This window comes from Carassius auratus, chromosome 30 (assembly GCF_003368295.1).
Source record: "Carassius auratus strain Wakin chromosome 30, ASM336829v1, whole genome shotgun sequence".
NCBI lineage: Eukaryota > Metazoa > Chordata > Actinopteri > Cypriniformes > Cyprinidae > Carassius > Carassius auratus.
Window position 1 is genome coordinate 23,050,601 of NC_039272.1, and position 15,057 is coordinate 23,065,657.

The 15,057-nt window shown below is 39.6% G+C and overlaps 1 protein-coding gene across 2 annotated transcripts; it reads left to right on the forward strand.

The window, feature by feature from the left end:
• The first annotated feature begins 5,147 nt into the window (after nt 1–5,147).
• gpsm1a (G protein signaling modulator 1a) lies at nt 5,148–8,280 on the forward strand. Of its 2 annotated transcripts, none has more exons than XM_026212281.1 (3): nt 5,148–5,674; nt 6,241–6,571; nt 6,695–8,280. In XM_026212281.1, exons 2-3 carry the CDS (start codon nt 6,260–6,262, stop codon nt 6,878–6,880), a joined length of 498 nt encoding a protein of 165 aa, XP_026068066.1. In that variant the 5' UTR covers nt 5,148–5,674; nt 6,241–6,259; the 3' UTR covers nt 6,881–8,280. The 2 variants fall into 2 exon arrangements, with proteins under 2 accessions (XP_026068066.1, XP_026068065.1); XM_026212280.1 differs by having other exon boundaries at nt 5,152–5,674; nt 6,192–6,571.
• Nucleotides 8,281–15,057: the final 6,777 nt, after the last annotated feature.

Below are 15,057 nucleotides of genomic sequence, written 5' to 3' on the forward strand. Positions count from 1 at the left end.
AGACTGTCCTCTATCAGTATTTCACAACTTTCCTGCAAGCGTTTCTATGGGCTGTCAAAGACTCAAGAGCAAATGAAGAAACAGGAAAAGAAGAATAATAGGAATGCCAATGGATACAATAGTATATAAATTCTGTACAATATGGATACAATATGGATATGGATTCAATATGCACCTTTGGTGATGGCACCTTAATATTCTATGAAGTATAACTAACATTAAAGAATACATTTATGGATGACAGCTGCTGGTTATTTCCATTTCATATGCTTGCAAGTATAGTAGGCTATACTATGTGTTTTATGTAATGTTTTCATTGGCTAATGGTTTTGCCTTTTTATGTATATATTTATTTTAATAGCCTATTTAGGAGAAAATTAGCTCCATAAAGCCATGATATCAGGTATAACACTTTCTCTCTGGCAGTCAGAGTGTGCACTGAAAACTCCATAATCTAGAAAACAGAACATAGCTAGAAAAAGTTCTTTAGCGTATTCAAGGTTATTGTCAATCTCCCATTGTTATGATTTGAATATAGAACCAAAGACAAAATCAGGATATGCTTCAGATTAGCATTTTGTAGTTTCTTAACACAGCTAATTAATTAAGCCTGAGATTATGTAATGCTTTTTTCACTAAAATGCATGATTTGTCTGATAGAATGTAAAACAAAAATACTAAATATTACAAAATAAACAAACTGGGTAAAGTTTCCAAGCATTTAGCTGTGATAATAAAAGGCATCTGATTATGGGGGAACCCAGGTGCACAAGTGCAGGCCTCCTGCTTGCAGTCATGCTGGGTGCTTCAACAATCTTGTGTTCTTGCCCTTACAGCCATTCAATATTTGCACAGAATCTATTTTCATATAATGTCAAGTAATTCTGCCTTTCTAATTTTAGAAACACGAACATAGTATGATCTCAAATAAAAAGTGTGATGCACTTGTTTGCACAGTGTTAAACACATTATCTGTGGAAAGTTTGAATATATTTATGATGCTTTTTTGTATGATAGCTGAATGGACAGCTATGGCTCAATGGCTTTGTTCACAAAGGCTAATGGATTTTCCTATTTGGCAGAGCACTTACCTAATGGAGGTTTGAAAAGCTTCCTTCTGGCAGTGCATTTAAAAAGATGGGAGATGTTTGCTCTCACTCCAGTGGTGTGTCTACAGAGTGTAAAGACCTTGTTGGCTTAATAGCTATATGAAGTTTCACAAATATATATTTTATGAGAGCCAAACCACAGGAAGGGCATTTTTATGCAAGTCTCACTTGGCCAATACAGAACATCTGTAATTTTTTAAAAACATGTTAATGGATATGACAGTGATAGAATATGTGGTTTTGCAGGACATGTGAAGAGAAATACATTTATGCAAGTATTGTTGGAAAGCCTATTTGCCATTACATTGGAAGATAACATGTTTTAATTTAACTGGCTCTGTGAATGGCACTCTATTTGTCCAGTTTCAAGTGACACAGTGTAATTTACTCTACAGGACCTATTGAGTGTGTTAAATTTAATGAACTGATTAACAGCCTAGTAGGTAAAAATCTCATTTCATACTAAAATTATGTTGTGACTTACTTTCCTTAAGTGACAAGTAGTTTATTTTCCTTTATTAGGCTAAGCAAACATTAAATGCATTTGACTGGACTTTTGAACGTATTTTCTGTTTGATCTAGCAGCAGGGTGTTCTTATTTAGTATGTCTAGATTAAGTCCTGGCTAGTTTAGTTATATTTAAAAACGATGTTTTTTATTATCATATTTCTTAAAGGTCCCGTTCTTCGTGATCCCATGTTTTAAACTTTAGTGTAATGTTGTTGTTAGAATATAAATAATATCTGTAAAATTCTAAAGCTCAAAGTTCAATGCCAAGTGAGACATCTCCAGCACGTGTGTTCTTTTACTGTCTATGGTTCAGATCAGGATTGGCAGGTTTTCAAAACAAATCCTACCCAGTTGGTTCTCAAAACTAGCCCAATCGCATTTCCAGGAGGGCAGTGTGCGCTCAGCTGGTGTCGAATCACAACACAGAAACCGCTGGCACAATCAGAGCTCGTTACGTATTTCTGAAGGAGAAACTTTATAGAACAAGGATGTCATCAGCTCGTTTTCATGACAGTGAAAACAGCGGTATACAGATAGGTGAATTGTGTGAAAAATACTTTGTTTTTCACACGCGAAACATGAACACATGTTATACTGCACACTGTAAACACAATCAAAGCTTCATAAAAAGCACGAAAAACGGGACATTCAATGTGGCATTGTAATTTCAGAGAAAAAGTCAAGGCAAGTTTATTTATATATCATATTTCATAAACAATGGCAATTCAAAGTGTTTTACATAAAAAATAAGTAAAATAATCATTAAATAATCTCAACAATAAAAAAATATATAATTTGAAAACCTATGATGTGCTCTTAACAAACATTATCAAGCTGTGTTCATCCTCTTCCCCAATAAGTGGAAAATCCTCCAAAAATACCTAACTATTCTATAACTTCACCCCCTACTTACTTTGACCATCATAAACCAAGCAAATAAAACTCAGAGGTCTGACTTTCAACTGAATAACCAACAAACTTGTCTTTCCTTGGCCATTCTCTTTACCTCATCCACAGCACTTACTTTAACCTTCTGTTTAAACCTTTAAAATGATAAAAAAAATTGATTTTAAATGAATTAAAACAATTAAGAATAGAAAATGATTGTACATAGAATACAGTGCAATCAGTTTGGACATTACACAGTGCTAGTTCAGTAAATGCACATCGAAACATGAGTTTTGAGTCTGGATTTAAATGTAATAAATGTTTTAGTATATCTGATCTCTTCTGGAAGCTGGTTCCAACTGGGCGGCATAATAGCTTAAAGGGGACTCCCTTGTTTTGTGTGAACCCTTGGTATTTCTAACTGACTCGATCCTAATGATCTGAGTTGTCTGTTAGGTTTATATTTAGTGAGCATACTGTATCTGCAATGTATTTAGGTCCTAGGCCTTTGATTGATTTATATATGAGTAAAAGTACTTTAAAATCAGTCCTAAAAGCAACTGGAAACCAGTGTAAGGACCTGAGGACTGGTGTGATATGCTCAGATTTTCTGGTTCTAGTCAGAAAAAGCGTTCTGGATGAGTTCCAGCTGTCTAATGGTCTTCTTGGGAAGGTCAGTGAGGAGACCATTACAATAGTCCACCCTGCTGGTGATAAAGGCATTTGGCGAAAAGATTGGGTAAATCTGTATAGCTGTTACAGGCAATTTGGTTCTTTCTCAGTATGACTTAGTGGGAGCATATACAGGCTAAACAAGAGTGGAACAAGAATTGAGCCTTGTGGAACGCCGCATGACATGGACGTCCACTTAGACTTATGCTCTCCTAGACTCACATAACAGCCTCTCCCTTCTAAGTATGACCTGAACCAATTGAGAACCATCCCAGAAAGCCTGATCCATTTTCCCAGCCTCTCTGGAAGTATGTTATGATCGAGTGTGTCAGTGGCAGCACTGATATCTTGAAGTACCAGTATCATTTATTATATTAATAAGCACTGTCTCTGTGCTGTGATGTCACCGGAAACCAGACTGAAAATTGTCCAGGTATTTGAGTTTAAGTAGTTGTTCAGCTGACTAAAAAAAAACAACAAAAAAAAAACACCTTTTCAATAAGCTTGCCTATAAAAGGAATGTTTGATACTGGTCTATAGTTACTCAATATGGTCTTATCAATATTATTTTTTTCAGAAGGGGCTTAATAACTGCAGTTTTCAGGGAGTTTTGAAAAGTCCCAGAAGGAAGTGAGGCATTCACAATTTCTTAAGAGATCTACTTCTGAACAGTTAAAGGGTTAGTTCAGCCAAAAATGAAAATGATTTCATTTATGACTCACCCTCATGTCGTTCCAAACCCGTAAGACCTCCGTTCATTTTCGGAACACAGTTTAAGATATTTTAGATTTAGTCCGAGAGCTTTCTGTCCCTCCATTGAAAGTGTGTGTATGGTATACTGTCCATGTCCAGAAAGGTAATAAAAACATCTTCAAAGTAGTACATGTGACATAAGAGGGTCCGCTAGAATTTGTTGAAGCATCGAAAATACACTTTTTTCAACCAAATGACACTTACTTGCATTGATAGATATCTTTAAATAGAGCAGCTACACCTCCACCTCTCCTAACAGTCCTTCAGTCACTTATAAAAGTAAAGTTTGGAGGGGTTGTTTCATTGAGGACTGCAGCTATCTTCTAGCCATGTTTTGTTTAAAAACATAAATTCCAGGTTGTTTGTGGTGATTAATTCATTGATCACAAATTATAATTTTTTATGCTAAAATGATGGCCTTACTTTTTGTCTCTACAGCAATCTTAGTTTGTTGCATAATAGGCCACAGATTAGATGGGTCAGCCGTACGGCTTGAGAAAGCCTTAGACTTTCTATCATGTGACAAAATTAAAAATAGGGAAACCTACAGGCACACTGGGTTCCCACTTGTTTTGTAAATATTTGTGAATGCTGCTGCTATCGTAGCGGGGACCTGACACATATCACTGAAAGCTGCTGAATAATAATAATAATAATAATAATAATAATAATAATACAGACATAAGTTAAATGCAGGACATTGCTTATGTCTAATATATAATATAATTTATAATCTGTCAATTAACTGCCTACTCCTGCACATGTAATGTAGTGAACTTTATTAGAAAGTAGTGGAGAGCACTGATGAACTGGATCTGTTCTCGTAGCTGCCTGCTGGCTGGCACATGGAGCTGGTCTGGAGGGAATCCCAAGAAAGACTGCTCTATTCCCCCGGAGAATTCTAAATGGAGTGGCATTCATCCATTCATTTCAGACGAAGGGCCCCAGGCAACATTATGTTGCTTTGGTTCATCCCAGAATCATCGGTTATTGCCTCCTCCTTATGGTAGCTTCCAAGCAACCCCCTCCTCCTCACACTCCACTGACAGTAGCTCAGCATTGCTTGAAACAAAGACACAAAAATGACAGATACATCAGTAATCTTGGCCACTGTATCCTCGTATAATTGTGCTGTAGTTTTCCTGACTGTGGAAAGAGAGAGGGAACTGATCCCCACAGGAGGCAATGAATGGAACTCAACAATGCAGGAATGCAAGCCAGTGTGTATGTATGTGTGTGAACCAGACAGTGTGTGTTTTTGTTGGTGTGTATATGTCTGTGTTTGAGTGAACAACGGGAGCGAGATTTGGAAGCCGATTTCCAGTTCCTATAGCAACCATGATGTAAGCGGAGAGGGGCAACTGCGCCCCATTTCTCTCTATCTCTCCCCCCTCACTCTCCCTTTCTCTCCCTCTCCCCCTCGAAAAACAGTCAGCCCAGCACACAGGAAACCTGGGTGTGGAAGATAGGGAAGTCATCCTCATTTTCCTGGAATATAAGCAATTCTTTCTTGTATTTATTTTCTTTCTTTTTTTTTCAATGTTTTTAAGATTTGCAAGCCATTCAGTAACATGTACGTTTCAAACTTGGGAGAGAAAGGTCTGCTTGTCATGTCTGCCAAGAAAATCATTTAGTGCCAGAGGCTGTGGCAATTGGTTTATGGCTGTTCTCAGATGAAGTCCCTGTAGAGAGCGCCTTTGTGAACTTTATTGCTTTTGGATTTTTTTGAGAAGGATAAAACTGTAAGTCATTTTTCAACTTTGTCACATGTAAAATATGTCATGCTTAAATATTTCTAGTAAAATATCTCAAATGTTTTATGTGATGTTACATATTATATTTACTAAAAGCTAATTTTCTTTATTAGAAACAAAGATGATTTAATGTTATTATTTTGTGCTATTCTAACACCAAATTTAAAATTTGATAAAAAATTGTTAGCTCATTCAAACTTTGCTGGTTTGCAGTTTATACATCATGCTAACTCTAAAATAAGCTATTATCCTGAATATATTTCACACCTAACTTTTCAGGCTCACAGAAGTAAGTCTGCTTTAATATAACTTGACAAGTTTAAATGTTTAATAATCTAAATGTAGTTTTTAGTTCATGTTTGTATCATTCTGGGAACACAAAAACATTGTTAGTTCTTATAATGACATTCAGTTTCAAGTTTTCATGTTTCAGTGTGCTTCAAAATCAAGGATTTCATTAATCATTGAAAGAGTGTATAATATTTTGCTCTGTATTCTTTTTAAGGGTAAGTCCCAGTTACCTCTAATGAGGTCTGCCCTTTCACTGTGCTCAGAGACCCCAGAAGCAGCGGCATGGAGAACCGGCGCTGCCAGGACCCTAAACAGCCAAATGCCCAGGCCAAAGAGGCCTCATCTGGGCCCCAGTCCTCCATGCCCCAGTCTCCTTTACTGTCTGGAGCCTCCTCCCTCATCTCCCTTACCCAGACAGAGGAGTTCTTTGACCTGATAGCCAGTTCCCAAAGCCGCAGACTGGATGACCAGAGAGCCAGTATAGGGGACCGTCTGGGCATCAGGATAGGACAGAACAATGTGGGACACTTGTGTGAGGCATGTAGTCCACAGGAACCTAGTGATGAGTTTTTCAACATGCTTATAAAGTATCAGGTAACACAACAGCAACTGAAATTCGATATCAGATGTGAGATGTACAAATGTGATTGACACTTACGTTCTTCAGATGTCCTCTGTTTGCATGTTGTGAACTTTCTCACTTTTCTCCCCCTCCAGTCCTCCAGAATCAATGACCAGAGATGCTCTTTGCCACCAGCATCAGACCCAGATGAAGACTTCTTCAGCCTTATTCAGAGGGTGCAATCCAAACGCATGGATGAACAACGGGTTTCTTTTCCTTCTGATGAAAAGGATGAAACAGAATTAAATTATAAGTCCAAAACCTCTGAGGGCTCAAGCTAGAGACTGTGGCACTTCTGATACGACTTCTACAAAGTCTTCTGCAAACTCTGACTCTCTGGCTACACATTTTAAAGATCTTCCAAGGCTGGGGTTAGGGGGCAGTTATATAGTTTTATTTTAATTAGTAGGATTATATCATGTTGAATTGTTTCATATTTTTACAGTCACCCTGAGGTGAATCCAGACCCAACAGATGTGATTCTGAGGAAATGGAAACACTCACATGTTTGTATGTTCCAACAAGTGTTCTTTCACAAAAATCTTTTGTGCAGATTTCAAGCAAAGCAACACCATGGAAAACGATAAACATGATGCTTTCCAAGGATAATATTACTAACTATTGTCACACAACACAATATAGATCAGTGTGACAGACAACGGCAGCACATAATCTCCAAACAGGTGTATGTTCATTTAACTCAAGTGGAAAGTGTGTTTCAGCACACACTGAATATGAATTAACTGATACCCAGCAGATGGGAGCAATTGTATTTGGCATGACACCGAAGTTGTATGGCTCAGTTCATGTGGTTGTCTAATTCTGCTGATACCGTGAGTAATATAAGTAATACTAATAGTAATAGACTTCTTTCAGAAGACTTCAAGGGTTAGTTCACCCAAAAATGAAAATTCCTGTGTTTTACTCACCCTCAAAGCATCCTAGGTGTATGTAGTGTTCTTCTTTCAGAAGAATCCAATGGGAGTTATATTACAAATTGTCCTGGCCCCTCCATGCCTTTCATTGGGGTTCAGTGGGTGTTGGTTGTCAACAGTTCAGAAGACGTGAAATAAAGTGTGCGCATCAGTAATAAAACGTCCTTCACACAGGGGTGAATAAAGGCCCCCTGTAGCAAATCCATGAATTTTTGCAAGATAAATATCCATATTTCAAATGTAATAAACACTTTTCTATCACTTCTGCCATCTGACATATGCAGAAGCCGTTCTGTCAGATTATGTAATACATTGGCATAATACATTGGCTTAGTGATGAGCGTGAAGATGCCGTTCATGACTTAGAAGTGCAAAATGAGCAGTTCCTAAAGAAATTTGTCAGAGGATTTTGATATAAGCCAAGAGGAGACTGGTTTGTTTCCTTTGCTCCAATAAACAAACTTGCAAGACTAGCTATTCTCAGAGGCATCCGCACAGTGCCCTACGTCTTACGTCATTTGCATGCACGTCTTTCACGTACAACAGTCAGCTGAAGCGAGAAATAAGTGTTTATTACATTTGAAATATGGATATTTATCTTAGAAAAATGCATGGATTCGCTACAGGAGGCCTTTATTCACCCCCCGGAGCTGTGTGAGACACATTTTATTACAGATGCATGCACTTTATTTCACCTCTTCGAAACTGTTGACAACCAACACCCACTTAACCCCAATGAAAGGCTTGGAGGGACCAGAATTTATATATATATATATATATATATATATATATATATATATATATATATATATATATATATATATATATATATATATATATATATATATATAAATATATATATATATATATATATAAATATATATATATATATATATATATATATATATATATATATATATATATATATATATATATATATATATAGATTGGATTCATCTTAAGGAAAAAGGGGTACATAAACACAGGCTAATTTTCATTTTGGGTGTACTAATCATTTAAGAAAGGCTAAATCCATCTTGAACATTAAAAAGTGCATAATTGTTAGTCTGTGAAAAGTGGATAGACTCATTTCAAGGTGCACTGTTTAACATGGCTTTTTGTTTCATTGGAATAAAAGTAATGTTTTAGAATGATTTTAGTTTGTCTTTAATATTTTTTTTTCAGTGGGGATGAGAGTATGTTTTCCTTGCAATATTTTATGAATATGCATTTTATGAAAAATTAAAAAAAAAAAATCTTTCAGTCACCCTCAAGTTGTTCCAAACCTGTATGAATATAACACCTTATTTTAATTTGTCCTTTTTACACATACATGGAATTTCTAATATAATAACAATTAATTATGCATAATTACATGTAACCCTAAGACAAAACCTTATCCTAACCCTAAACATCTAGTAATATTACTCAGTACTTAACTGTATAATTACACTGCAACAAGAAACTTTAAAATAAAGTGTAACCAAAATTATTTCTTCTTCTTAACACAAAAGAAGACAATTTTAATGAGTAACCAGTTTCTGGTCCATATTGATGTCCATAGTATGTTTTCCATAATATGGGAGACAATGGGGACCAACAATTATTTTAAATATCTCATAAAGGTTTGGATCATCTTGAGGGAGAGCAATTTTTGGTGAACTATCAATTTAAGGTTGGGTTGAACTTGTCTTAAATCAAGGCTATATTCTCTTTGAGTATCACAGATTGAGGTTTAAATATTCTGTGACCACAAGTCAGATTTAAACATTTTGAGATGTCATTTTTAATTTCACATATAAAAATTAAATGGATTCTGATGCAGACACAACAAGATTGGCTCAATTTGAGGTGGGATTATTTTCATTTAAAACTTGTTTGAGAACAACCATAATTTTTGTACAGAGCCACATGACATGCAGAAAAACTATATCAACTCAATTTATTGATCTTGTTTTATTTAAATTGCTCTCACTATTTATTAATTTGTGGCCACATTGTACTACACTAATACATCTCCCTGCTTAATTCAGTACTGTATGTCTAAATTGAGGATTTAACTAAAACGAGGAACAAAGTAGCCTAGGACAATTTGGCCCCAATTTATGTAAAATGAGGGAATGAAGTCATAAATGATAATTGCTGGTGTCAGGATGCACACTGGAGACAAAGGTAATTGAATTCAACACAGTGTCTTTATTTAAACAAGAGTTCGTGAGAGGTGAGTAGGAGTTAATTTCAGGTGCGGGTTCTGTGGAGTTCACTTCGGTGAAATACAGGAGATATCGAAGCTCGTAGGGAATTCAGGTAACTGATTTGTCACAGGCGTCCTGGAGACGGGAGAACACAGACACACAGGTTAGCTTCTCAAAAGGTAAATATAACTTCTGGAGGTCTTCTGAAGTTGAGTTGAGCTGGAGACAAGATCGTGAGGTCGATTCCTGTTGGAGGCTTGACGGTGAACTGGTGCTGAGGTGAGTGCTTTATAGTGCCATGCTGAGGGTGATCAAGTGTGGGTGATTAATACTCAGGGGAGCGTGAGCATTGTATATTGACTGGGACCAGGTCTGCCTGGATTCGCGCCCAGCGGACCTTGCTCTCCGGCGTCTTGGGGGTCTGCCTTGGGGTCGTGGAGCGGGTTTCTCTGGATGCTGGGCATGAAACTCTGTGAGCAGACTCGGGTCGAGAATATCTTGACGAGGCACCCAGCACCTCTCTTCTGGTCCATAATCCTCCCAGTCCACCAAGTACTCTAATCGCCCACCGCGACACCGGGAGTCCAGGATCTCCTTCACTGTGTAGATGGGTTCAGCGTCGGTGGGTGGTAACGGGGGGTTGTCGTCAGGGACCGGGTCTGCAGAGGGAACAGAAACAGGTAAGTGATGGGGTTTCAATAAGGACACATGAAAAGAAGGGTGTATCCGGTACTGAGCGGGAAGCTGGAGTTGGTAGGTGACTGGGTTGATCTGTCGTTCTATCAGTAATGGTCCTATGTACCTTGGGCTTATTTTCTACAGGGCTATCATAACCGGATGTCCCGTGTGAATAGCCATACCAGTTGGGCAGGCTGGTAGGTAGGGGTTTGCTGATGGTATGGAGTTAGGTTGCTAGATGTTTTTCAGAGGGAATTTTTGGTATATTCGGCCCAGACTAAGTAGGGGTTCCAAAGATTTTGTTTGGGTTGGCAAAAGGTCCTGAGGAAGCGGCTGATGTCCTGGATCTTGCGTTCTGTTTGCCCGTTTGCCTGTGGGTGGTAGCTGGAAGTGAGACTTACTGTGACATTGAGAAGAGCAAAGAACGACCTCCAAACCCTCGAGATGAACTGAGGCCCCCTGTCCAAACTATGTCTTTTGGAATGCCAAATAGAGCTGTAATCAGGCCTTAAAAGTAAGCCCGACAGGACCCGAGCCCGACAAGTACATTTTGATCGACAGCTTTTTAAAAGCCCGAACCAGTTTACAGCCTGACATTATTCAAATGTGCACACGTACACAGCTCTTTTGCCTTTGTCAAAAATAAGTAATTTATTAATGTTTTAACAATTTATTAATAACTAACGTAAACTACACCACTTGGAAGTTGGAATAAAGAAATAAAATAAGTCCTCTGTGAAATCTTAACATCTCAGCATTCTAAATAAACATAGGCTCTTTTAGCCTATAAATAGACCAACACACCAATAAAAACAAGTCTTTTTTAACAAAATAAATTAAGATAAATTTTTAATTAAGATGGGTATTTGGCAATAGCGAAATTAAGATAAAGGCTCCGGATTTGCTTTGCCACTAGCAGCTGACATTTAATAAAAGAATAATGCCAACATTAGCGTATATACTCTGTCCACATTATGCATTTAAGACTCAATGAATATTTAGTTTTCATTTTAAAAAACTTTATTACTTGCAGCGATTAAGCTAAGCCTGTATGTTTTTGGAAAATAATTGAATACACTGTAGATGGCTTCAGTGCGTTCCTGCCCTCACTGATGGTGCGTCATATGGTCAAAACTTTTCCACACTTTTTTTTAACTTTTCAGACTTTGCTTTAGTTGCTGGTGCAACAAAAATGTAATCGCCAAAGGCAAGCCTCCGTTACATCTACTCAGCATCCATTTTCGCATCTCTCTTGCACTAATCGAAACACATCACATGACCGCTCGTTTACCTCGAAAAACCAGAGCGAGAGCCCGAGCCGGACCCGAGCCCGCGTAAGATGATATAAATTAAGCCCAAACCCGACCGAACCCGTCGGGTCCCATCGGGTCCATCAGGTTCGGTCAAAGATCTTACGCTCTAATGCCAAAGTTACAAAATACATGATTAAACAGAAGTTCTGCTGTTTCAAAGGCTGTGGGTAAGGCTTTCAGGGGAATCAGTTTACATGCTATGGAGAATCTATCTATGGCCACAAGGATGCAGGTATTACCATCCAAAGCTGGCAGGTCGATGATGAAGTCAACCCCAATGTGGGACCAAGGGCGATGAGGAATCGGTAATGGGAGAAGTTTTCCAGTAGGTAGTTGTCGAGGTACCTTGGTCATGTCACAATGGGCACATCCTTGGATAAATTCCTTGATATCCTCCAGCATTCTCGGTCTTGAAGAGTGGAAAGTGTCTTACTGATTCCAGATTGACCGGTTCCCACAGATGAGTGAGCATCAGAGATGAGGGGCATACGGTGGTCTTCAGACACATTGATCTTACTCGCCGGACACATGGGTGGAATGGGTTGATTTCGTGATTTTTCACAGAGTAATTCGTCTAGATCCCACTGAATCGGATTGACAAATAATCTAGTAGGCAAGATGGTCTCTGACTCTTCTGGGGTTTCTTATAGGGTGTAGAGGTGGAATAAGGTGTCGGCCCTCGTGTTCTTTGACCCGGGGTGGTTAGACATTTGAAAGTGGAACCGGGTAAAGAATAGGGCCCACCAGGCCTGGCGAGGGTTGAGTCTCTTCGCTTCTTTTAGGTACTGGAGGTTTTTGTGATCCAAAAGTACAAGAAAAGGCTGTCGGGCTCCTTCCAACCAGTACCTCCATTCTTCAAGGGCAAGTTTCACAGCAAGTAGTTCTTGATTGACAATGTCATAGTTTCTCTCGGCTGGAGAAAGTTTTCTCGAGAAGAATGCACAAGGCATGGGTTTAGATTCATGTTCAGAGTACTGGGACAGGATGGCTCCCACGCCTGTTGTAGAGTCCACATCCACAATAATTTTTTTCTGTGGATCTGGGTGCTGCAGCAAAGGGGCCTTCGTGAAGGTGGTCTTCGGTGTCTGGAAGGCCTGTTCAGCTTCTGGAGTCCATTGGAGTGTTTTCGGCTTATCCTTGAATAGAGATGTCAATGGGGTGGTAATCATACTGTACTGATCAATGAACCGGCGATAAAAGTTTGCGAAGCCCAGGAACCTCTGGAGCTCTTTCATGGACTTGGGAGTAGGCTAGGAAGTGATTGCTTGTGTATTATGGTCATCCATTTTTACCCCTCTTGCACTGATGTGGTAGCCTAGGAATTCAATAGAGGTCTGGTGAAAGACGCATTTCTCTGCTTTCACAAACAGGGAGAACTCTCGGAGTCGATGGAGTACTTGGGTAACGTGATGCTGGTGTTCACTTTCGTTGCGAGTGAAAATTAGTATGTCGTCAATGTAGACAAGGGCAAACCGGTTCAGGAGCTCTCTGAGGACCTCATCCATGAAACTTTGGTACATGGAGGGGGCGTTTACTAGACCGTATGGCATTACCAGATAATCGTAGTGCCCAGCTGGGGTAATGAAAGCTGTTTTCCACTTGTCTCCCTTTCAGATTCGGATCAGGTTGTAAGCACTCCTTAGATCTAGCTTGGTGAAGATACGGGCATCATGGAGTTGCTCTAGGGAGGATGGAATCAATGGAAGAGGGTAACTAAACTTCACCGTTATTTTGTTTAGAGCTCTGTAATCAATGCAAGGTCGTAAAACACCATCTTTTTTTGGACAAAAAAGAAGCTGGCGGCAGCTGGTGAAGTATAAGGTCTAATGTACCCTTGTTTTAAGGTCTCTTCGACATACTCACACATGGCCTCTTTTTCGGGGATGGACAAGGAGTAAATTCTGCCCTTAGGAATGGGCCCTCCAGGAATGAGGTCTATGATGCAATCCCAATGTCAATGTGGGGGTAGTTTGGATGCTGCAATTGGATTGAAGACATCTGCAAAGGAGGCATAGAATGAGGGGACACTGGTAGACAGATTTTCCTTGTAGCTTTCGATAGACGTAGAGTTCATGAACATGGAGTCGGGTTTGCCACTAGGGGAATGTAAATGGTTAGGTTTTGAACAATCGCAGCCCCAGCTCAGAATTTTCCCGGTTGCCCAATCCATTGAGGGTTGATGTTGTATTAACCAAGGGCGACCTAGGATTATCTCAGCTTGGCTGTTATTGAGAAAAAGGAGTGAATGGCTCATGATGGGTATTCTTTACACTGAGAGTGAGGGGTGTGATTTGTGATGTCACATATCCCTGGTTGTTGATCATCTCGCCCGTCACTGCGTAGATTGAACACGGTTTCGAGGTTCGGGTTCTTCGGAGGTTGTGTGTCTTGACGAGTTTCCCCGAAATTAAGTTGCCGGCCGATCCGGAGTCAACCATGGCAGTGGCTGCAATGTCGAGATCTCGGAACCTCAGAGTCACACAAATAGTTAGTGGGGTTGATACAGAGGGTAGAGGAAGAACTGAACTCACCATTACCCGCGGAGGACGAGATGGACAGGTTCTTATGAAGTGGTTTTCATTTCCACAGTAAAGGCATAATTTGAGCTCTCGTCTGCAGTTTCGTTCTGCAGGTGTCAGTCTTTTAGTTTCTACCTGCATCCGTTCAGGCTGCGACTCATGAATTTTTTCAGGTAGTGGCTGATGAGTAACAGGAGCTGGGGCGTGAGTTTCACGGTAACATGACTGGGATCTCAGATGAACTCGGTGGGCTTGCTGCATTAATTTTTCTAACTCCAGATTATTGTCATAGATGGCAAGCTTTAACCGTAGTGCGGGATTTAACCTTTCCCAGTAAACCGTCAGCAATGCTTTCTCGTTCCATACGCTCGCTGAGGCCAGAGTTTGGAATTCTAGAGAATATTCAGACACAGATTTCTTTCCTTGACGTAGATGCAACAACTGCTCGCTGACCGAAGAGTCTCCTTCCGGACGCCTAAACACTTCTTTGAAGTAACTGATGAAACTCTGAAACGATGAGGTGACCGCTGTCTCCTGAAACCACAGTGCTTCTGCCCATCTCAGAGCAGCCCCGGATAACTGCTGGATAATGAATGATATCTTTGACCTTTCAGTGGGGTACTGATGTGCGTGTTGCTCCAGTGCAAGAGTGCGTTGTAACAGAAATCCATTGCAGTTCTCTTCCCAGCCATAGAAGGGCGCTGGTCGAGAGATTGTGTTCGCGAGGTACACCAGTGTTGGAGCGGTGTTTGCAGAAGTGCCGTCCTCGGGCTGTGCTGAATTCATGTTGGTTTTGGTCAAGCCTTCTGTCAGGATGT

Bases quoted from the DNA above. Each gene is read 5' to 3' on its own strand.
- gpsm1a (XM_026212281.1), top strand. From the start codon at position 6,260: ATGGAGAACCGGCGCTGCCAGGACCCTAAACAGCCAAATGCCCAGGCC. The intron at 6,572-6,694 runs GTAACACAACAG...CTCCCCCTCCAG, and splicing joins ACATGCTTATAAAGTATCAG to TCCTCCAGAATCAATGACCA.